The 23,079-nt window shown below is 55.9% G+C and overlaps 1 protein-coding gene and 1 long non-coding RNA gene across 6 annotated transcripts in view; both read right to left on the reverse strand.

The window, feature by feature from the left end:
* The window catches only part of PARVB (parvin beta), a 98,089-nt gene that overhangs the window by 62,817 nt on the left and 12,193 nt on the right, over positions 1-23,079 (reverse strand). The window contains exon 1 of one of the 3 annotated variants that reach the window (XM_045779624.2): positions 10,032-10,160. The exons of the other annotated variants lie outside the window; for them this stretch is intronic. Within the exon in view, the coding sequence (XP_045635580.2) occupies position 10,032 (1 nt within the window). The 5' untranslated portion in view covers positions 10,033-10,160. Of the gene's footprint in view, positions 1-10,031; positions 10,161-23,079 lie in introns of those variants that run through there. 3 annotated transcript variants of the gene reach the window in all.
* LOC123780638 (uncharacterized) lies at positions 15,358-19,711 on the reverse strand. 3 transcript variants are annotated; one of them, XR_015727075.1, is made up of 4 exons: positions 19,171-19,711; positions 18,767-18,880; positions 18,173-18,252; positions 15,358-17,472 (listed from the first exon to the last, which is right to left on the reverse strand). It is a non-coding gene; the product is annotated as an uncharacterized LOC123780638 (long non-coding RNA). The 3 variants fall into 3 exon arrangements; XR_006776465.2 differs by having other exon boundaries at positions 15,358-16,678; positions 17,317-17,472; positions 18,173-18,880; XR_015727074.1 differs by having other exon boundaries at positions 18,173-18,880.

Raw genomic sequence — 23,079 nt, forward strand, 5'->3', positions numbered from 1 at the left:
CGTGACAACTAATTTAACAAGAAGCAGTCAAGCAGTAAGTGTTGGGTCTCCCCTTCCCATCCCCCCATCAGTACCTGCACTGGGTGTCAGGGAGTCACCCGCCTGACAAGCTCACCCAGTGCACCAGGCACTTGCAAGGCTGCGAGGCCCAGGGGCAGCTGGGTGGCTCAGTCGGTAAAGCGTTTGCCTTTGGCTCAGGTCATGATCCCAGGGTGCTGGGATCGAGTCCTGCATCGGGCTCCCTGTTCAGCGGGGAGTCTGCTTCTCCCTCTCCCTCTGTGCTCTCTCTCAAGTAAATAACTAAAATCTAGAGGGGTAAAAAAAAAAAAAAAAAAGACTGCAAGGTCTGGCCATGAACTCACCGCGAGCCCCTGCGCTCCGGGTTACGACCTAGGGGGCATGTGAATGTGTCACTGCCAGATTATAGACTCCCGGAGGCAGAGGCCAACCCGTCACCCCTGTGCCCCCAGAGGTGGGCCCAGCACAGAGAGGACGTGCCCACCTGGCGGAACTGAGCCAAACCAGACCTCGAAAGCCTCAGGTATGTGTAAGTATCGAGGGGTGCAACAGCCCCATTAGCTAACTGCTCAGATGACGAGGGGCCACATACCCCCTCGTCACCGATTCTCAAAAAACCCAGACATTGAAACATCCATGTCACTGCAAACCAGGCATGATCTAATCTCAAAGATCCTTCAGGTACTGCTCGGGCATCACCACAAACATCTTTGTATGGGGGCTGAGCATTTGAAACAGACACTAATGAGGCTGAATGATGACAGAACCTCAACTCTACATAAAACATCAGGAAGGCAGCTGGACGGTGCCAGCAACACGTGTGACTCCCCCCCCCCCATGCCAATTCTGAAAAGTCCAAAGTGCCAGCAGGCAGCTGAGGCCAGCCACCGTGCACGGTGACCAGCAACCAGGAGAAGGAAGCCACCGAGCCCGCAGGAGTGGCTCACAGTGAAATCAAAATGCAGCCCCGTGCCAGGAGCAAAGAAAGGATGGTGGAGTGGGTTCCCCCAGGCAAATGAGCTTCTCTAGGGATACGCAAGAGCCCCGACTTCCCGAGGAGCTCGAGGGCCACCATCACTTAATGGACGCTCTTTGGCATATGTTATCTGAAGAACAGCTGGACCCACGTCCCTGAGGCCAGCCTCCCCAGGCCCCCAAAAGGGCCATCCAGTTCTGCCTCCTGCTTTCTCAGTCCCCCGCTTAGCACAAATGCCTGGCAATCCTGCATCCTGGCTGCACACGTGCTGATCTGGACATGATGTGTGTGCTCTGTTCCCTTGATTTGGGGGAGGTGCATTTATCACATTTCCACCAATCAACTGTGCTGGGTTCTGGTGAGGACGTGGAAGCAATTTCAATCACTGGTCATGAAAATCTGTCATGAGTTAATAAAAAGGGAGAGTCTAAAATAAGCAGAAGGGGGGGGCAGAGGGCTGACATCACCCCCAAAGAAACCCAGAATTATCAAAAATGCCCATCGATGTCTCCCCTTTGTGCTTTTCAGCCACGGCCCCCTGGAGCCGAAAGGCACGGGGCAGGTTACGAAATCTGCTGATCATTTCCAGGAGCAGGCGAACCCAATGAGCCTAACGCACCGGGAGAGAAATGTGCTTAATAAAGAGAAAACAGAAATGGCAATTCAGAAGTAAGCCTGGGAAAGCAAGTTCTACGGGTCCCTCTGCTTCCAACTCATATTAATTAATCTGATCGGTAATGTCTCATCATATTCAGGGAAGTCCAAAGCGTGCTCTGCTGAGAAAATAAGAAGATTAAATCATTACGTCGTTAAAAAAAAAAAAAAAGAAAGAAAGAAAAAAAAGCAATTCTATGCGCACCTGCCACCAGAGACCTGATGGGGTGGGGGGAGGACCAGAGAAGAGGCTGAGAAAACAGCCGGCAGGATGGCGCCCTCTAGTGGCCCATCTCCACCAGCAGAAGCAAGACCAGACACATTCTGCAAAGGTTCCATCCAAACTAGAGAATCTGGCCTGCTGGGCAGATGGGCACCTTCCAAAGGGGGCAGCCCTGGTGCTGGCGGCTGTGTCCTCACCTGAGACACTCCAGGAGCCAACGCAGCATTTCGGGTGGCCCGCCTGGGCAAGCACAACCCCACCCTCACTGATTGGATTCCACGCTCCAGGCAACAAAGGAGAGGGATCTTGGCAACCCGCTGGGGTTCCCAGAGACCAGACTTTGGAGGGAAAGTCCCAAAGGAGCAGCTAGGAGCCAGAGGCCAGTGGAGATTTCCTCGCAGCCAGCCAGATGAAGCGAGGTTCCCCACTGCACCCCACACAGTCCCATTGGGCCCCATCCCATTGCTTTCCTTTCAAGCACAGTCACGTTCAAGGCATATGCATGCACCTGTTGCTGGATGCGTGTCCATAGTGGCCTCCATAGTGGCCTGGAAGGGCAGACATAAGGGGCCAGTCCAAGAGGAGGCACTCAATGACACACGGGAGATTAATGGTGAATTCAGGACCCTAACCTTCCAGAACTTCTGGTGTTCCTCTTCGGAACTCGTAGGAGCTGTTTTCTTTTAGGGACTCTGTGCCCTGCTAAGTAACACCCCCCTTCTCCCAAAGATGTCTCCATCCTGATCCCTGCAACCAGTGGCTCTGCAAGGCAAAAGGGACTTAACGGATATGATTACATTAAGGATCTTGAGACACGGAGTGATCCTGGCTATCCAGGTGGGCCCTAAGAAGTTGCAAGTGTCCTTCTAAAAAGGACACAGGAGGAGCTGTGAGCAATGAGACAGCGGAAGCAGCAAGAGATGCGAAGACACCGCACTGTTGGCTTTGCAGATGCAGGGTGGGCCCCACACCGAGGAACGCAGACACCTCAAGCAGCTGAGAAGTCGAGAAAACGGATTCTCACCTGGGGCCTCCAGGAGCACAACCTTGCCAACACCTGGATCGTAGGACTTCAGACCCCAAGAACTGCAAGTCTGTGTTGCTTTAAGCCACTAGACTTCTGGTCATTCACTACAGCAGCCACAGAAAACAGCCTCAAGACAGCCCCAGCTCCTCCACGTCATTTCAAAAGGCCCAGAACATTCTTTGACTGCACCCGTTTTACTGAGCACCTACTCTGCGCCGGACCCCAGGCTGAGCTCCAATGACGCAGCCATTATGGAAACAGCCACGGCCTCGGTCACGCAGGCAGAACAAACACAAACGAGCACATAGGATGAGTCCCACCGTCGCTGTGGATAAAAACACAACTGTCCCCGAGCGCTGCAGGTCACGCGCGTGTGACGATGAGGCCTGAGAAGGTTGGCTCCTTGATGGCAAATCCACTAACATGTATCGCATTATTACCTTTATGCGGAAGGAGCAGCACAGGCTGGTGTCCACGAGAGCTGAGGTGACCCCTCCCCCAGGGGCCAGCACAGCAGCCGACGGGACCACCGCGCTCCCCCTTCCTTCCGCGCCTGGCTACCGAACGAGCTCGAGGGGTGCAGCCGGGGATGTGCTAAGCCCCTGACCTTTCCGGCCACAGCTGTGCCCCACCACCTCTCCAGGCCTGAACCTGCTCGTCTGCTCTCCTCCTGGAGCACCTGCCGTAGGCATCTTCTCAGCCCCACCCCTGCTGCTCCAGGTCTCAGACCCCCAGGATCCCGGGCAGCAGCCCCAGCCACTCTGAACCCATTCTCTCTCGAGGTCATAGTTCAAGTGGCTATACGCAGTAAACACCAGCCCAGATGTCAGAGTGCTCACCGGGCTCAGGATACATCCAGTAGCAGGATCATGTTAGCGCTGATGAAGAAACCGATACCCCCCTGCGGTTTCGCCCACAGGGGCCCCAACCTGAGGACTCGGGCGGGGCCCAGGCAGGGGGATGGTGGGGAGGAGTCGGCCTACCCACCTGGCTGTGCCCTTGGGCAAGGTAACTCCTCCCAGCCCTGTGCCAGGCACATTCAACACAGCTTCTCCGAATTAAGGACGCACACAAGGCTTGTAGGGTACGGGGCAGGACGGGGGCCCGGGACTCCACTCCACGGCTCCCACCACGCAGTCTGTAAAACGCCCTGGCGTTCAGGAAGCTGCGTGTTTGCACTTACATCACCAAGCCCGACTACCATGCTCGTATGTTTTTTCTAGACTCCTTGAACTTTCCTAGTTGTGAAGTTCAAATGCAGACAGTAGCTCTAACGTTTAAAGCCACGTGCAGACCAGCTTCCTATCAGAACAAAAAAGCAGGGAAGCCATGCAGCTCCCTAAACACCCGGGCAGGTTCCTGCCTCCCAGGTGTCCCTCGGATGCCTCCCTTCCCAGAGCCCCACACGCCTCCCTCAGGGGGAGCTCCCCGCCAGCCCACTGCACCCTCCCCTCGGGCTGGGCTGGAACTCGGGAGGCAGGCAGATCTGGAAGATTTGGAAGAACTCATCATGTTATGGGTTGAAAAGACATGTTGTAATCCTAACCCCCCCCCCATGCCTGGGAATGCGGCCTTATTTGGATAAGGGGCCTCTACAGATGTTTTTTTGTTTTTGTTTTTTTAAAGATTTTATTTATTTATTAGAGAGAGAGAGAGCACAAGCAGGGGGAGTGGCAGAGGGAGAGGGAGAAACAGGCTCTCCACTGAGCAGGGAGCCCAGTGGGGGATCCCAGGACCCTGGGATCATGACCTGAGCTGAAGGCAGACGCTTCACCGACTGAGCCCCCCAGACACCCTGTGCAGATGTTTTTAAGTTGAGACGAGGCTGCCCTACTGCCTGGCGTCCTTAAAAGAAGAGGAGACGGAGACAAGGAGGCACAGAGGGAATACGGCCACATGCAGACAGAGGCGGAGCCCGGAGTGAGGCAGCCCCAAGCCCAGGAGCACCCGAAGCCACCACAACCTGGAAAAGGCAAGGTCGATCCTCCCCTAGAGCCCCAGACGGAGCGCAACACGGCTGACACCTTGACTTGGGCCTTGCGGTCTCCAGACCGTGAAAGCAGGAAGGTCCGCCCAGCCGCGCCGTCCGCGGTGCCCCGTTAAGTCAGCCCCAAGCCAGAGCCAGAAGCATCATCCTCTGTGTCGCACTCAGCACCGTGCGTGTGACATCATCGTCACACTCGCACCCAGCTCTCTCTCCCTGTGTCCTCACCTGAAGGTGGGGGAGGCCGCTCAGCGGACCTCACAGCGGGCCGCAGGGATTTACAGACGTGCGCACACAGGGCCAAACGCGCGTGTCACCAGGCCTCTGGCAGGCAGGGGACGCGCTCACCACTCCTGCATAGAGCTAGTCGAATGGGGAGATAGCCTGGTGTCCTTCAAAACACATCCGTGCACACCTGTGCACGGCCCTGGGCCCCAGGAGCCTGTCCTTTGCATCCTACCAGGCCCCACCCGTCTCCAGGGACAATTCTGTCCTCCAGGGGCGTGGAGGTGTCTGGAGAGTTAAGGCCGTCACGCCCGAACACCGCAGGTGCTAAGGGCATCAGCCCGCACAGCCCAGGCCGGCCCCGCCCCAGAGACGCCTCCAGCGCAAAATGTGAACAGTGCCCGGGGCAGAAACCCTGCTTGAGCTGCCCAGAAGCTGGCCAGTGAGGGTTCCCGACATTTCTGCACAGTCGGGCAGCTTCCATAGGCACTCTGGTACCCTCACTCAGGTCAGAACCCCATGGGGGCCAGGGCCTTGTGCACTCCCCCCTCACAGGGCTGTCATGGACCCCATCCAGCTGTCCTATGCTTTGCAAACCATACCCAGGGCACCGAGGGGACACAGGACTCTGGGCTTAGAGAGCATCTGTTCAACTTGGACACGAGCAGTCCAGCATTAAAATAACAACAGAGTGGAACCAAGCGTGAGTGTGAGCCGGGGTCCCTGCCTCTAGACCTTCGGGAGAAGGGCTCAGGCCTGTTCCCAACCAGGCCCCACCTCCAGCCTCCAGGGAACACACAGGGTGGTGTCGTTGGCACAAAGAGACAGCCCAGACTCTTCTGTCTCTTTGCTGCATGAGAAATGCATGTGGACATGAGGTGGGGGCCCAAGGCCAGGAGCAAGCCCCGCAGCCCCGTCCATCCATCTTCATGACCACGCTGCATGCCCCGCTCTTGGCCAGACGCTGAAGTCCACACACCCTCACCAGCCCCGGCCAGGCAGCCAGAGCAGGGGCATGGGGAAGGCAGCAGGGGGTCATGCCTACTGCTCCCCTCCCATCCCATAGCCCCTTCCTTCCAAGGGGGGGTGAGGTGCTGGAGGGGGTCCTCGTGTGGTGCTTGCCCTCTGGCGTGGCAACAAGCTCAGCCATTTGCGGAAGGCCTGGCCTCCCACCTCCCCACCTCTGGTTGCCCTGGCAACGGGGCCCCTCCCTCCCCAAAGAAACCAGGGCTTCCACAGGGTCCACACTCTGCACTCTGGTGGGGGGGGGGGGGCTAGGCAGGGACAGCTGGACCAGCCCAGCCCAGGGTCACAGTCCCGAGACGTCTTCTGTCCACCTTGCTCACCCAGTCCACGGTGTGGGCAACAGGACCGGAAGGCTTCAAAACCGTGGGGTGTGTTCTGTCTGCAGAAGCTTTAGATGACCAGCCCCTCCTCGTGCTTCCAGATGCCCGCCCCCAGGTCCCTTGGGTGACTGTCACAGCACCCCGCTTCCTTCCTGCCCCGAAGTCCTCACATTCTGTTGCTGTCCGCCCCCCCCCCCCCGAGGGGTGCTCCCTGCCAGGCCTTGCCGGGCCTTCCACAGTCAGTGAGCACTTCCATTCAGCAGACCCCAATTCAAAGGCGCGTCCTGCGTCCCCAGCTGCACGGGAACTTGTGTGTTTGAAGAGAACACTGAGGGACACACACAGTTCCTCCCCGGGGTCCCTTTGTTTGTAGAAGGCGGCTGAGAGGTTAATAGTCAGGGGCTGGGGCGAGTAGGCGTGCCTATACTAATTCACTTTTAGTTTGTATTTCCTCCACTTCATAGAAGTCTGGTTTTTTATGCACATTCATAGCAGAGCTGTGAGAAGATCTGGTTCAGTTTACTTCTGCTCATCCACCCCCCTCCCCGCAACCATTAGCGGACATCCACCAACACCAGGCCTGGCACCAGGCGGCCAGGTCCTGCCCCGAGGGGCTCAGCATCCAGGAGACAAATAATGGAGCTGTGTGAAAACGCTAGGGACCTGAGAGGGAACAAGTAGCAGTCCAGGCAGGCTTCCTGGAGGAGGTAACCTTGGAACCAAGTCTTGAAGGAGCCCGGCCTACAAGGAGAAAGGAGACAGTGGCAGCCTCTGTCGTCACATTCCCAGCAGGTTGGGGTAAGTGTGTCCTTTTGCTTGGGGTCGGCCTGTAGCAGGAGGATGGCTAATAAAGCCGGGAAGGAGACGGTCCACAAACTGCCACCTCTTCATTCTCAAGTTCCCTTCTCGCGCCCCATTCCACCCCCAACTTGAAATCCCTGCTACGGCCTGCAGGGTGGGGGCAGAGACGACGGGGCCTGGCGCCATGGGAGGAAGGAAGTCTGCCTCTGGAGAGCCTGCCCACCCCGCACGCTCCTGCACGAGCTCACGCAGGCTCCTCGCTGCCGGGACGGGGCTGCCCCTGCAGACCAGCAGACAGAGGCTCTGCAAGCAGGCGCCCTGCCCCAAGGAGAGGCAGCCTAGTGCTGACCTTCACCCTGGAACCAAGTCTCCGCAGCGACAAAGCACTCTCCGCCAAATAACAGGCAAGGGGAGTCACGGGCATTTAAGAAATCCTGGAAAGTTCTTACAGTCCTGGATCCCCGTAGGTAGGTAAGAGGGTAGGGAGGAGGCAGAGGGAGCCAGGACACAAGGCGACACCAGGCAGGGACCGAAGGAGCGGCGACTTCTGGGTTCCCGGGAATGGCTATACAGGGTCCTAAGAGCAGGGAGAGGGCGCCGCTCCTTACCCCCATTTTACCGATGAGGAAAATAAAGGAATGGCCAGTCAGAGATGGAGCTAGGACTTGTATCCTACCGTCCCACTAGCCGAGCATCCAGAATAAATGTGTACCCGCTATGGTGAGCCCCATCACAGCTGCCCTGCCCCCGCCCTCCTGCGCAGCAGACCTCAAGCCAAGGAGGTGATAAACACACTGATGACCAGTGCTATTCCAGAGAAGGCCTCTGGGTGCCAAGCAGAGCGGGCTGGGGGTGGGCGGTGTGCGAGCAGGTAGTCCTGGAGCCACAGTGGAGGGCACGCTCAGGTCGGTCTCCAAGCTTCGGGTGCCTGGGGACCCTTTCCTAACCGAGAGTTTCACAGACCTCCACCTCCATCGGCAGCTGTACTTTCCAGGCAGAAAGCCCAATCAGGACTGCTGTGAAACTAGCTCGCGGACATCCAGCAGAACCTGAGACGACCCGCGAACGGCGAGGCACAGATGAGCAAGATGCGTGTTTGGCTGTCCCCATCATTTCCGGTCCCCAAGCGGGCTCCACTGACCTACCCTAGGCGTCCCTAGGTCTGGTAGGAACTCAGCCCGGGTCAAGGGAGCAGTGGAAGCAGTGGGTGAAGCAGAAGTGAACAGAGGATTTTTTTCTGCAGAACTTCTCAGAGCCTTGACCGTGCTCCTGTGCCTCAAGACTCCCCTGGGGGATGGGCAGTGAATGTAGCTACCCAGGAGCCTGAGGGGAGGGCAGCAGGGTCTGCCCCTCCACCAGCCGCCAAGCCCTTCCAACAGCCATCCATTCCTGCACCCCTCCTCACCCCACCTCTGCACAGGAAGAGCCAGTGGCCTGGTTCAGCTGCTTTCTGCGCCTATGGTAAACCCTTCTGTCTCTGAAGAGCTGCCCCAGAGCGAGCAGAGAGCCTCCCTGCATTGGGTCTCCTTAAGCTCTTCCTTCAACTGCTGGTTTCTCCTCCAGAAAGGTCCCCACACCCCTACAAAAAGCCCGCTCAAAACAATGTGAACGATCAAGACACAAACAAAAATCAGCCTGTGACCTCCTTGAGGGAAGGCTCCTATCTCGGTCCCCTGAGGACCCGAGTTCCAGTGTCCCTTTTTTTCTTTTTAATTTATTTGACAGAGAAAAAGACAGCCAGCAAGAGAGGGAACACAAGCAGGGGGCGTGGGAGAGGAAGAAGCAGGCTCCCAGTGGAGCAGGGAGCCCGATGCGGGTTTCGATCCCAGGACGCCAGAATCACGCCCTGAGCTGAAGGCAGATGCTTAACGACTGAGCCACCCAGGTGCCCCACCTTTTTTTTTTTTTTTAAACCAGGCAGAGCCCAGGGAAAATGTGTTTTTTTACTCCCCCAGGTGGGGAAGGAGCGTTCTTGGGAGCTTTCTCGGTGTCAGAGGCACAGGGGCTTCCAAATAGCCACCATCTCACTGTCCCCAGCAGGCCCCAGGGAGATGGCCTTCAAGCCGACCTGAAGAGCTCCAACTAAACCCCCGACTGCAGGTCCCGACTGCTGTGCGACCTTGGGCAGCTTACTTAGCCTCTCTGGACTTCAGCTTCCTCAACTATGAAGTTTCATGAGGATCGCACGGGGCACATCACCTGTCCCACAATCTCCTTCCCAGGAAGGAAGACAGAGCATCAGGGCAACTATGCCAGGGCACCCCTGCCTGTGCAGCACAAACGCCTTCCACCGTCCGCTGCTCCCACAGGAAAGACAGAATGAATCGCTTATCCAGTGGTGACAACACGAGCCAGATCCTGGCCAAGAACAGCCAGTTAAAGGGGAAAGACAGAACCAAAGGTCATTAAAAAGAAATCCATCCTATCAGGTAGCCCCTAAAAGCAGCATCATTGTAACTTGTCCCTGAAAATGTTCCAAACGCCATTCTTCTTCTAGGCCCAAAGACCCACACGACCCCGCGGGCGACGGGAGCATCTCGACACGCTGCGGTGCACATAGCAGGTGCCCGTCCATCAGGGCCGAGGGGGGATTCCCAAGGACCCTCTTACCCCACCGTCCTCACGCCAACGTCCTTGTCCCCTTCCCGGTAAATCAAACGGCCAGCCCAGGGCCCATTCTGGTCTAAACAACCCTCCCTCATAAAGCAGACGAGGAATTAGGGCCGGCCCCGGGTTTGACTCCTGCTGAAAATGGTCAGAAAACGGGGGGCACTCACTGGCCGGGAGGTGGTGCGGCTGGAGGACACGTGAGAAACGCAGACGAGTGCCCGGCCGGCGGGCACGCAGCGGGCACCCAGAGCACACACATCGCGTTCATATATGGATGCGGGGACCCCATGACTTGCAATTTGTGGGAAAGGCCTCTTTTGGGCACTCTGAGGAAGGCCACGAGGGATCGGGCCGCCCAGAGGACAGGGCTGCTTTCAAATGATAGAACTCTGCTAACCACGAAACACTATTTCTATCCTCACTGCCAACCGCCTCGTGGGCCAGCAAACTGCTCCAGGAAAACCGACCCACAGCGCAGAGAAGGAAGGAAGGGAGTATCCATTCCTGAGGCGGGACCCGAGTCACCGTTATGTGGCTCAGGGCGGAGGGGTGGGGGATACGGCCCAGCAGACGCTGGCCTCCGATAAGCCTTCGATCTGGGCCTGGGGCTGGAGGCCGGGCTCTGGGGCAGGGTGCCAGGGCAGTCCCGCGGCGCCCCAGGCTGCCTTCCGGTTGCCAACTCCGTCAGGAGCACCCCCGCGCTAACAAGGAACACTTGTCACCCCGTTTCCACGACAACAGAAATCAGACACCAGAAACAGAAAGCCTAAGCCAGAGCCGAGGCCACGAAGAGCGGAGGCTGACAGATTTGCTGTCGGCGGTGCTCACTTCCCAGGGCGGAAGTGCCCAGGAAGATCCTGGAAAGGGGAACTAGACCTGCTCCCCGCTTTGGCCACTGGACGCACCAGCCGGTTTCAAAAGCCGGGCCCAGGCACCCACCAGCTGGGTGACCTGGACAGGCCACATGTCTGCATTTCCACATCTCTAAGATGGGGTTGCCAACCGTACCGAGCTCCTGGGGCAGCCACGGAGATAAACGGGGTCCTGCGGCACCCGGCCCCGGGACACACGGGAGCTCTTATTTGTGGTAATTACTAGCAAGCCCCAACTCCCAGGGAGACACATTCTTCTCGCAGGTGTCGCCTGATGGTTCCGCCAGTGCCCAGGTTTGCTTAGGCGGGAGCGTGTGAGCCCAACAGACACGGGGCCCGGAGCTGGCTCTCCCGCGGGCGGGGTTCCAGAGGGGTGCTCTGGGGCCTCGAGCAGTCACGGGCATCGGGATCCCAGTCTCCCCAGGCACCCCTGCCTCACCCCACACTCCACACCCACTCGACAAACCAGGGGTCATGCAGAGGTGAGGCCAAGGAGCTGGTGACGCAAGTCGGAGACACCCAAGGCCAATGAAGGCCCCAGGCTGATCTTGCTCTGCTGGTTCTCGTGTTTGGGTGACTATGGGCTACACTGCACCCCCCCCCCACCCCCAGAACTCAAATGTCAGAGTCTTCAGCCACAGGACCTCAGAATGTAACCGGATTTGGAGACAGAGCCTTTAAAAAGAAGATTAAGGAAAAATGGGGTCATAGGGGTGGACCCTGATCCAACCTGACTGGTGGCCTTATAAGAAGAGCAAGTGTGGACACACAGAGACAGAAGCCGGGGACGTGCAGAGGGAAGACACCACTGGCAAGCCAGGGAGAGAAACCAAGCCCGCTGGCACCTTGACCTTGGACTTCCAGGACTGTGAGCACGTAAGTGACTATTGCTTCAGCCACAGTCTACGGTACTTTGTTATGACAAGCCTGGCAAACCTAAAGTAACACGGAGCCCGCCGCCAGGGCCCCAGAGGGCACTGGGGTGCCCCTCCGGCTAGAGCAGAGCGGAGGCAGGGAGGCCCTCGCCAGCCCGCGAACGGAGCGGCTACCAGCCCGTGGGGGCCCGCCGGTGCTCCAGGGAGAGGGGCCTTCGGCCGGCACACAGAGCCTGCGCGGGGAGTAGGGGGTCTTCTCAGCACCTCGGCGTCACCAAGTCAGCCAAGCAGATGCCCAAAGCTGGTGCTCAGCTCCCCGGGGGACAGAAACCAGAGGGTCAGTCATGGAAGATGCCACCTAGCTTTTAAAAGGAAACCAATTGTCCACTTGAAAAACTGTAAGAGAATCAGGAACCCCATGGTCTCCTCTGAAAGAATCATATATACGGATATATATCGATATAGGTAGATTTTTAAAGAAACAAAAAACAAAAACCAGCTCATAGATGCAGAGAACAGACTGGTGGCTGCTGGGGAGAACATGAGAACCGTGTCTAACGGGAACCCACAGTATTCCAGAAGGAAGGAACAGAGCCCAGCACCTCCCTCTCCTCCACCACTTCTCTTCCTGAGTGACACCAGACTTGATCTTCGGGGCCCATGGTCCAGGGAGCCAGCGGCATCCCGACTTCTGTATGGCCCCCAATGCCTAATGCGGCCACATCACAGATGACACCGTCCCCGTTCCATCCCAGCAGGACGCACGAAGTCCGGTGTCCTCACGCCCGCACACCCGGAACATGGGGACACGGGCCCCGAAGCACCCGGCTTTGACCACCTTTCTCACCGTCGATTTCTCTCGCTTCCAGCTCAGCCTCAGATTCTCCTGCTCAACTTCTGGAAGTTTCCTCTTGGAAGTGATTCCTCACCCCTCAGATACTGGAGCAGAAGATGCCCCATGACGATCAGTCATGAAATTCTCATGCAAGAAGCCACCCTTTGTTTCTGAATCCTTCCCACCTTCTCAGAACATAAGCAAAAAGGTTTCCTCCGATGACAAGGAGAGAAAGCACTGCAGAGGAGGGCGGGGGAGAATGCCGCCTGGGACAGTCGCATCCATCCCTCCGCTATGTTAGGCAAATACACCACGATGCGAATGACAAGAGCTATTTAAAATCCAATGACAGCAGTCTTTGTACCTGTTTAATGACACACCTCTGTACCTGTCAAACAAGGCAGGGGAGACTGGGAAAGGCGGAGCTGTAGGACACCGTTTTTTCAGCCAATATCCTCGACACCCAGCACACGACATTCCGAATTTACACTCAACGCCCACATTTCGTGGCCGCCCTTCTCCCTTAAGAACAAGAAAGGAACAAAATCTTTAAAAAAAAAAAAAAAAAGAACAAGAAAGGGACACTGTACCAGCCCATTCAACTCCCCAAGGCTGACAGGGAGCAGTGTTCATTTTAAAGGAGCGAATATCTGGATGGGGCGCCTGGGTGGCGCAGTCGTTAAGCGTCTGCTTTCGGCTCAGGGCGTGATCCCCGCGTTTCGGGATCGAGCCCCGCATCAGGCTCCTCCGCTATGAGCCTGCTTCTTCCTCTCCCACTCCCCCTGCTTGTGTTCCCTCTCTCACTGGCTGTTTCTCTCTGTCAAATTAATAAATAAAATCTTTAAAAAAAAAAAAAGGAGCGAATAACTGGAAAATTTGCTGTTTATCTTATGCGTCAAAAAACAGAATGCGATTATAAAGCAGAAGTTAATCTAAAGAGCTTATCCATTTGGAAGCTGTGGGCGCTGGGCAGACACACGCTCCACAGTCTTTTTCAAGTGAAAAGAGAAAGACCAAGCCTTCTCCCTTCAAAACCAAGAGCAGACTTCACGATGAACCAGAGTATACAGCCCCAAGACCAAGTACGATTAACTACGTGTTTACAATTTATCCCCATCACTCCCTCATCTATGAGAATAATCATAAAAGTAATAATTACTGACGAGTTTTAGGCACTTACTAAGTGCCGGATCCTGCGAACCCCAGAATTCACATCCACCCGGAACTTGTGCATGGGATCTTACTTGGAGAGAGGGCCTTTGCAGGTGTTACCAAGTTAAGAGGAAGTCATACAGGGTCAGGGTGGGCTCAACTGGTGTGCTTCCAGGGAGAGGGAAATTTGGAAATGAGACACAGAGGAGGGAAGGTGACCATACGGTGACAGAGGCAGAGGCTGGAGTGATGTGTCGATAAGCTGAGGACCACCAGAAACTAGGAAAAGGTAATGAACGACTCATTCCCCCATCCGCCACGCCCTGGGGACCAGGTGCCGAGGCCGGAGACTTGGGATCCCAGCGCACTTCACGCTGTAAGCTACAAAGTGAGCATTCCAGTTTCTATCCGCTGGTTTCCCGAGCTTGTCTGAGGCAGCCGCACCCGAGACAGGTCTGCTCAGAGTGCTGATAAATGCCAGCTTTGAAACCATGGTCCCAAATGGGCGCTTGGACGGCTCCCGGGACACAGCGTGCCAGCTCTCCGGGCCTGGCTCCTGGCTGCAATCCAGCACAAGCCTCTTCTCTCGTCTTTCGGTTTTCTAGAAGCACGGGATTATTTTTAGCAGCTGTTCCTGCTCTCAGTCACCTCATTAGTTTTAGAACCAAATAATCCCATTATATATGACTTGATTGGCTCATCAAATTATCCTTCGTTCACACACATACTTAGCGAGCATGCCACCGTGTACCAGATCCTGCCTGGTACATTGCATTTCTCAAAAAAGCATTCACGCAGCTAATGATCACTAATCCCCTAATTTAATTTACTCTTAAATGTGTTTAATTTTCCCACAAATGGAACGATAAACTTACATACCGAGCATTTTTGCCAGAGAAACGATCATCAGCAGGGCCTACCCAACAAGGACCCCACTGCGGCTTCCCAGCCAGCTGCCTTTCTGAGCACGTCCCAGCCGCTGTTTCTGGGCGTCTTAAATAGATAGTACCGTCCATCACCGGATGGGAAAACCAGGGCGCAGAGAGGTAGGGTAAGTCACCCAACGGGATTCCAAAGGTAGGGGAGGGGGCGCCACGGGCACAAGTGGGAGCCCGGCCATCCATACCCTTCGCCACCTGCTCTCCTGCGTCTAAGTCAAAACTCAGCCCAGGTGCGCCTCAGTTCCGAAGTCACAGGGCCGCTGATACGGGGTCCAACGTGGTGGTGCAGAGGGGGGCAGCGCGGTTACACCACAGAGCTGAGCTGTGTGTGCGGCTGGGCGACCCCGAGTCACAGGGATGCGCACAGTGGGGCTCCAGGCACGTAGCGTTCAAAGTCAGGCACAACCAAACACCCAGGAGTGTGCGCGTGTGTGGTTACAGGACCGGGAAGGCAAACAAGTGAGAAGCACGTGCTCAGCGTGGGGGTGGGTCACCTCTGCTGGGGGCGGAGTCGGGCGGGGGTGGTACAGGCAACGTTACCTAAGCAGGGCGCTAGGGCTATGGGTACTTTCTAAATTATTCTTTAAACTGTACATACGTACGCTCTTTTGTATGTGTAGTGTGTTTCCCAGGGTTTTTTCCTTTATTTTTTAAACTCTGGTAAAATATACATAACAAAAAACCATTTCAAGTACCTTCACACTCTCTACAACCATCACCACCACCACGCACCTCCACAACTTCGTCTTCCCAAACTGAGACCCCGTCCCCATGACACAACTTCCCCTTCCCCCTCCCCCAGCCCCTGGCGCCCAGCACTCTGCTTTCTGTCTCCATGAATCTGATTGCTTTAGGGACCCCATATAAGCGGAATCCTACAGTATTTGTCATTCTGGGACTTGGTTCACTTGGCACAATGCCCTCGAGGTTCGGCCGTGTCGTAGCCGGTGTCAGCATCCCCCTCCTTGTTCAGGCTGAATCTTGTGCCACGTACAGATGGCCCACATTTCGTTTATCCCCTCATCCGTTGACTAACACAGAGATTACTTCCACCTCTGGGCTATTGTGAATCACGCTGCCATGTCACCATATATATTTTAAGGACCGTGTTCCTGAGAAGGAGGGAGCTAGGTAAAAAGACAGACGTGCTGCATACTTCCTGGGCACCAAGCCAACACCGCCGTCTCTCGTGGACAGAAATCTCGGCTTGCTTATCCGCACTGCCGGTAATAGGCTCTAATCCTCCCTTCAGGTGAGCATCGTGGAAGGTAGGAATAACAGAACACTCTAAATGGCCATCGCTCAGAGAACATTCTAGAAAGCAGAACATGTCAGACAGATGTGGGGTCTGGTAACTGCTGGTTTACACCAGGACTGGCGAAGTACAGTCATGGGCCAAATCTGGCCCAACACCTACTCTTGTAAAAGGTTTTACTGGCACATGGCCACACCTGTGTGTTTCTGTGTCTACTGTCTACAGCTGCTTTCAGGCTACGGCGGCGTTGATGGTTTCTACAGAGACGGCTGGCTCGCCAAGTCTGAGGTATCTACTCTTTGGACCCTCGCAAGAACCGATTCCCAACTTCTCAATGGTTAACAGAATTCATAAAACACGTTTTTCACATTTCCAAGGGGCGGGGGATTGAGGACAGGGCTGAGGGCCGGACACGAATGTTTACAGCACTCTCAGTACCAGGTGAAGGGAAGCGCATCTGAAGTCCTTCGGCCTCTCCTGGGTCCTGGCTCTGCCCCGCACGCCTCGCGGAGGGCGGACCCGTCACGGAGCGCTTCCGGTGAACGCCTCTAATTCCGCGTCCACGGGCGACCTTCCAACGTCATTCACGGCCTCAGTGGCTGGAGAACCACCGAGCCTGCCAGCAGGTCCAAGGCCAGAGGAAGACTCTGATGGTGCCCGTGGTACCAGCCGCTATAACAAATGACCACAAACTGAGGGGCTGCACACAGACATTCGTCCCCTCGCAGGCTGGAGGCCACAAGTCTGAGAGCAAGGTGGCAAGGCCGTGCTCCCTCTGACGCCTCCAGGGGACGGTCGTGCTTCTTCTGTCCCTGGACTCTGGTGGTGGCCATCAGTCCCTGGCGGCTCTTGGCTGTGGCTGCCGCGGTCACGTTGCCTTCTCCCTGCGTGTGACCACGTCTCCCTTCTCCAATCACATTGGATTAGGGGCCCACCCCACTCCGGGACCTCATCCTAACCGACATCTAAATCACATCTGTAAAGACCCTATTTCCAAATGAGGTCACATTCCCAGGTGCTGGGTGTTAGGACTTGAATACATCTAGGGGTTTGGAGGGGGGATACAGCTCAACCCATCACAGAGACCTCCGCTCAATCTCCTCTCACGGCTCCTTCATTCGGGGCACAAGCAAAGTGCCCCCTGGCACGCCAACTACAAAAAGTGCTCCCTCCACCAAGAGGGAATGTGGGCAGTTGCTTCTCTCCCTTTTCCCACTGCGGCTGAGTCTGAGACTCGCTCCTTGAGACACGGAACCACTCACCTGGCTCCCGTCAAGGCTGGGCCTCCAGAGCTTCCTTAATGGCCCAACGCCCAGGGATAGAGTCACAGGCTATATATATGGCGGCAGCCTAGCCAGCGGAACATTCTCCGCTGAAGATTATTTGTTATTAATCCCCCCAGTGCCTATAAGCAAGCCCGCCTGATGTAAGAGCTCTTCCGGGCCCTCCCTCTCACTTCGTAAGAATTATATGTATTTTGCAGCAGGGAACGCGTAGCCACAAAGCACACGTCTTAGATTACCTGGCACCTCAAATGAGACCCTTTCCGCTAACTGGCAGGAAGACATTCACGGCTCCTGGCTGAAGCGTCATGGAAGATCTGTGCTTCTCCTTTCCTGGCTGTTCGTCAGCACAGATGGGGCTCGGGAGCCGGCAGGGGATGGGGCTGTTGGGAATCCTGTCCCAGGAACAGTTTCAGAAGACAGAAAGGACTGTCTAATCTATACCACAGATCGCGGGACCGTAAAACCCCTGGGGGCCCAATCTGGCCTCTGGTCTGCTTTTGTAAATAAAGCTTTATTGGAACACAGCCCCGCCCAGCCACGTACTCTTCCATGGCTCTGCGAGCAGAATTCAGTAGTTGCCACTGGGGCTAGAAGACCTCCCAGCCGGCCCTTGGCAGTAGCAGTGTGCAGACCCTGCTGGTGGTGACTGAGCCGTGGAGGCAGGGGTGTGGGTGAGCCCAGCACAGGCACCCCAGGCCCTGCCCGCCCACAGTCCCGAGGCAGGCTGCAGGCTCGTTCACAGTGGGCGTGGGAGCCCATCCCCGCTGGAGACCAGCAGAGGCCAGAGGCAGAGGCCCGCGCGGCCCACACACCAAAGTCCACTCGCTCCACGCTGCGGGTAGCTGAGCCCACGGCCGGGGCAGAGCGAGGGCCCCGCCTTTCAGGAATGAGGTACGAATTCGAGCTGGATTTACGGCCCGAGTCTCCAGGGCTCCTGCAGCCTCGAAAGCTCCTCACCACAATGGGCTCCCAAGTCGTGCTTAGAATCGGATCACTCCAACACAGACGAAAATAAAACCCATCCGTGGGGCCTCCGCAGCAGTGGGGACACTGCCTCCGAGGGCCCTTTACTGCTGGCCCTTTACTACTTACTCTAACGGAGCTCAGATGCCATCTGCGCCGCGTGTGTCCCTTGCTCGCATCTCGCTTGGCGGGTACTTGTATATGCGCGGCTACAAGGTGTGGGACAACACCAAATTTAATCAGACCGGAGCTAACCCCGAGGGACGGACCTATGCTTCTCTCCTGGAGCCTGGAGTGAGCAGGGAGGGAAGAGGAATAGCTCCCCCCGTGGCTGACTGCCTCTCCCGCTCGCGGACGGGGTCATCCATGTGACGGCAACGCCCACCGCGCTCACCAAAGTCTCCCGGGTTTTCTGGGAGGCGGCCATGCGACAAGAGACCTGGGGGTGGGGGGGTGGCGAGGCTCTCCACCCCCCACCCGTCATGCCGGAAGCCAGTGAGCCACACCTGCAGGGCAGGGTCACAGCGGGGCCCAATCCCTGGGTCCGGTGCTCTGAGGCCACTCCTCCGTCTCTTCTAGGCTTATTTGCCTAAGCCGAACCTTGCTGCGTGAGATCCTACAAGCTGGATGTGTCACTGGCCACCCACACAAGCCTGACCTCGCTGGCTCGGAGCCGAGACCCTCCCTCCACACAGAAGTCAAGAGGAAGCTGTTGAATCTCACCTCACTCACATGCAAGGCCCGGCCGTGGCCTTCTTCTCGGTTGTCGTTGTTTGTGGGGTTTTGGCCATGGCCGCTCACCTGCACCTCTGGGGTCGAAAGGGACCCGAGTGCCCGCTGGGAGACAGGTGTCCATGAGCAGGGCCACACCCTGCCCCCAACTGCGGCCCCCAACACTGAATGCCCCTCCCCCAAATTAACAGCTCTGCTTCCCCCCATCAGCTGGACAGCTGCATCTACTCTGCCAGACCCCCTCTTTCAAAATGAACACACCTTGACACAGGAGGCTAGGCCAAGGTGTTGCCTGGAGTGAAACCTCCCAACGAGTCTTTCAAGAAGGCAGGGCGGGCGTCCTCATGCCCATTTGACAGAAAAGGAAACCGAGACTGAGGGTGACAGTGACCCACCCAGGGTGACAAGGCAGAGTACAAGGCTCCACGTGGCTCCCAGCTGTCTGCATCCACGCCATTGGGCCCCGGGGCAGAGCACTCTCCTCTCCGTCCTTGAGGTTCCTCATCTGTGAAATGGGTCACAACGGCGCCCACAGCATGCAGCACGGAGGGAGGGCAGTGTGGCTGCCAGGAAGCGCTCGCAGCTGAGGAGGAAGATAAGCCACCGGGCCCTGGGCCTCCCTCCCGCTGGGCTCTGTGCTCAGCCTGTCCGTGCAAGGCCCGGCCTAATCCTCAGAACCAGCCTAATCCTCAGAACCATCCGAGATCCCACCTCACTGATAAGGGCCCTAAGGCTCCGGTCAACAGACTCCCACCTCAGCCTCGGCGCCGCTCACCAGGAACTGGTGAGAACCCCCCCCCTCCCCCGCGCCGTGATCTCACCCAGGATTCTGCAGCGCCTTCTGGAGCTAACTCACCACTCGGGCGGACACCACAAGAGCAGGGAGCACCCCTCTGCAGCTCTCTTAATCAGGTGGATCTGGGGGTGCTGCGTAAGGAGATAACCTGTCACCAGGACAGCCTGCTCTGCGGCGTAATGATTGCCAACTGCACCACGCTGGGCGCCCGGCCCTGGCCTCTATCGGGCTCGCCAGGTGACAATCGAGACACTTGAGAGCCGGCTGGCTTCGTCCACCTGCGGGGCCAGGAGCTCATCCCTCGCTGCCACCAGCCCCCTCCCCGCCCCCATCGGCAGGGGTGCGACCTCCCGTCTGGTTGAAAGTGAGCGGCCAGCAGGGCACCTTCACAAGAACCGACAGGGGCTCTGCCAGCCAGGACCAGGGCAGCCGGGCTGTGCGCTCGGTGAATTCCAGGCGCACGGACAACTTCCACGTACAACAGCATCCAAAGGGATAAACTACCCAGGGCTAAATCCAAGCAAGGAGGCAAAAAGCCTCAAACGCAAGGATGAGCGACTGCCTGAGAAGCTGAAGGATAATGAACGACAAGGAACAAATGAGAGTTTGAGACGTCAGGCTGGAGCATCCAACACCGGCCCAACAGTGAGAGTCCCCAGACTGCTTGGGCCCCTTAACACTCACTGACTCATTCCCTCCTTGTACCTCTCAGGCCACATACTGAAACCATCATCCGGACCCAGAGGGTCGTAAAATCAGCTGAGTGTGACCAGCACATTTCTCTAATGAAATGAAACGGAATCGAACAGAAAAGGTCAATGTGTTTCACTTACCATAAGCTATGATTTCATGGATATGAATAAATGTAGGTCTGAATCGGTGTTTCTGGGTAAAATGCATTTCTTGCCACGGGTCAAAGTCAAATTAAAAGTTTAACGGACACTGTCTCAGCTCAGAGCTTCCTGACCATGTGTTTGGTCCCGTAAGAACCTCGTCCAAGTCTCCCTTCTAAGCACACAAGGTCAGGCAAGACTGTGCACGCCACTGCTGGGGGGTCCCCATTCTCCCTTTCCCGATGAGGACAGCATCATACCTGCCCCAAAGTGTCGTACTGGTGACAGGATGAGACCATCTGAGCAAACCCCAGCCCCTGATTGGGGACAGGTGCCACCAGGGCAGGGACCGGGGACAGGACGATGAGGAGGAAGACTCCACCAGCCCACATCTGTCCCAAATCACCCATCCTCCTCCAGGTTAAGGACACCACCTTGGAAATATGCACAGACACTGACATAAGGTCCGAGAGAAACTGACGAGCTCAGACTCCGCTCCCAGCCGAGCACTATTTTTCCTAACTGCTCCACGGACAAAGAATTCGCATGCCATGCAACCCTCCCTTGTCAAGTGTGTGATTCAATGAGTTTTAGGACATCCACCAGCTGTGCTGCCTTCACCACAATCGATGTAGAAACACCCTCATCACCCCAGAGACAAACCCCGTACCCCATTAGCAGACATTCCCCGTCCCCCCAAGCCGTTGCAAAGCACTAATCTACCACTTTCTCTCTGTGGATTTGCCCATTCTGTACATTTCCTAACTGGATTCACACCACACGTGGCCTTCGTGTCTGACTTCCCCCCTTCACTGAGCGTCCTATTTTCAAGGCTGATCATGTTGTGGTCTGTATCGATACAGCATTCCCTTCTGCTGCCATGTAGTATTCCATCGTATGGGTACACCACATCGTGTGGATCCATTCATCTGCTGAAGGGCATCTGGGTTGTTCTTGCTTCCTGGCAATTCTGAATGGTGAGCACAGCGTCAACAGAAACCTTAAACAAACATTCATCTCCTTCAGGGACAACACTCGTACCTTGGCCTGGATATAAGCCACTAATTGTGTACCGAAAGGACATATTCTTTTTTTTTTTTTTTTCCAAAGGATCTGCTAAGCAAGAAAATTAGGAGCAGCCTAAAAGCCAGACTCTAAGAAAGAAAAACTAGGGGCGCCTGGGTAGCGCAGTCGTTGAGCGTCTGCCTTCGGCTCAGGGCGTGATCCCGGCGTTTCGGGATCGAGTCCCACATCGGGGTCCTCCGCTGGGAGCCTGCTTCTTCCTCTCCCACTCCCCCTGCTTGTGTTCCCTCTCTCGCTGGCTGTCTCTCTGTCACATAAATAAATAAAATCTTTAAAAAAAAAAGAAAGAAAGAAAAACTAAATAATAATTGTAGAAACGTGCAATGAGGCCCCAGCAAAAAATAAAATAAAAGCAAAGCCCAGCTGCACACAATAAGATTGAAATTCTGCGTGCTGCTCCAACGAAATCTCGAATCATTAAAATCTCATTATACTAATAATATGTTTTCTAGTTAGACTTAACTAAAACACTCTCTTCCCCTAACAAAGTGCAGACATTCTCAGAAGCAGCAGCAGAGCACGATGTCTGAAGATGACAGCTCCTGGGGCACCGTGTCTTCCGTCCCACGGCTGCACGTGATCAGACGACAGCAGAAATTACAAGTGACTTAAGGGACGAGCTTCCAGGTCCTGGGCTCCCAGCCCTTCACCGAAGGTCTTGTCCACTTTAAATGTTCTCGAATTGGAAGCACCTATCCAAATACATCATGATGGTCTCTTCTATTTTGTTATTTCTGCCCATTTACCACGAGCTGGTCCCCTGGTCTTTTCTGCACGTCTTCTGTATGTGATGGGCAAAGTGGGGAGCTGGGAGTGGCGGCAGGGGTCATACGCATAGCTAACACCCACGGAGGGCTTCCCACATGCCTGGCCCAGGCAACTCCCCCAATATCGTATTATTAAGATTTTCAGGGGCACCAGGGTGGCTCAGCTGGTTAAGCGTCTGCCTTCAGCTCAGGTCATGATCTCAGGGTCCTGGGATCGAGCCCCACATCGGGCTCTCTGCTCAGCGGGAAGCCTGCTTCTCCCTCTCCCACTCCCCCTGCTTGTGCTCCCTCTCTCACTGCCTCTCTCTCTGTCAAGTAAATAAATAAAATCTTAAAAAAAAAAAAAAAAAAGACTTTCAAACGAATGGGGCACCTGGGTGGCTCAGCTGGTTAAGCTTCTGCCTTCGGCTCAGGTCATGATCCCAGGGTCCTGGGATTGAGTCCTGCATCAGGCTCTGTGCTCAGCGGGGAGTCTGCTTCTTCCTCTCCCCCCTGTTCATGCTCTCTCATTCTCGCTCTTGCTTGCTCTCTCTCAAATACATAAAATCTTTAAAAAAGAAGAAAGATTTCCAAACACGTAGAAACACGTAAAGAACTGGACACTGAGCATCTGTCTACCCACGGCCCGGAGTCTACACTGACACTTTCCTGTAACTGTTTGATCACGTATCCATCCATCCCTCTATCCAGCACCGCAATCTGTCTCTATTCCCTTCCTACTGCTGCCCTCAAGTCACTACAAACTTAGTGCCTTAGAACAACACAAATGTAGTATAAGGAAGGGGGCTCAGAAGTCCAAAATGGGTTTCACTGGCTAGAATCGAG

This window comes from Ursus americanus, chromosome 17 (genome assembly GCF_024610735.1).
Source record: "Ursus americanus isolate L20-20 chromosome 17, mUrsAme1.1.p, whole genome shotgun sequence".
Classification (NCBI taxonomy): domain Eukaryota; kingdom Metazoa; phylum Chordata; class Mammalia; order Carnivora; family Ursidae; genus Ursus; species Ursus americanus.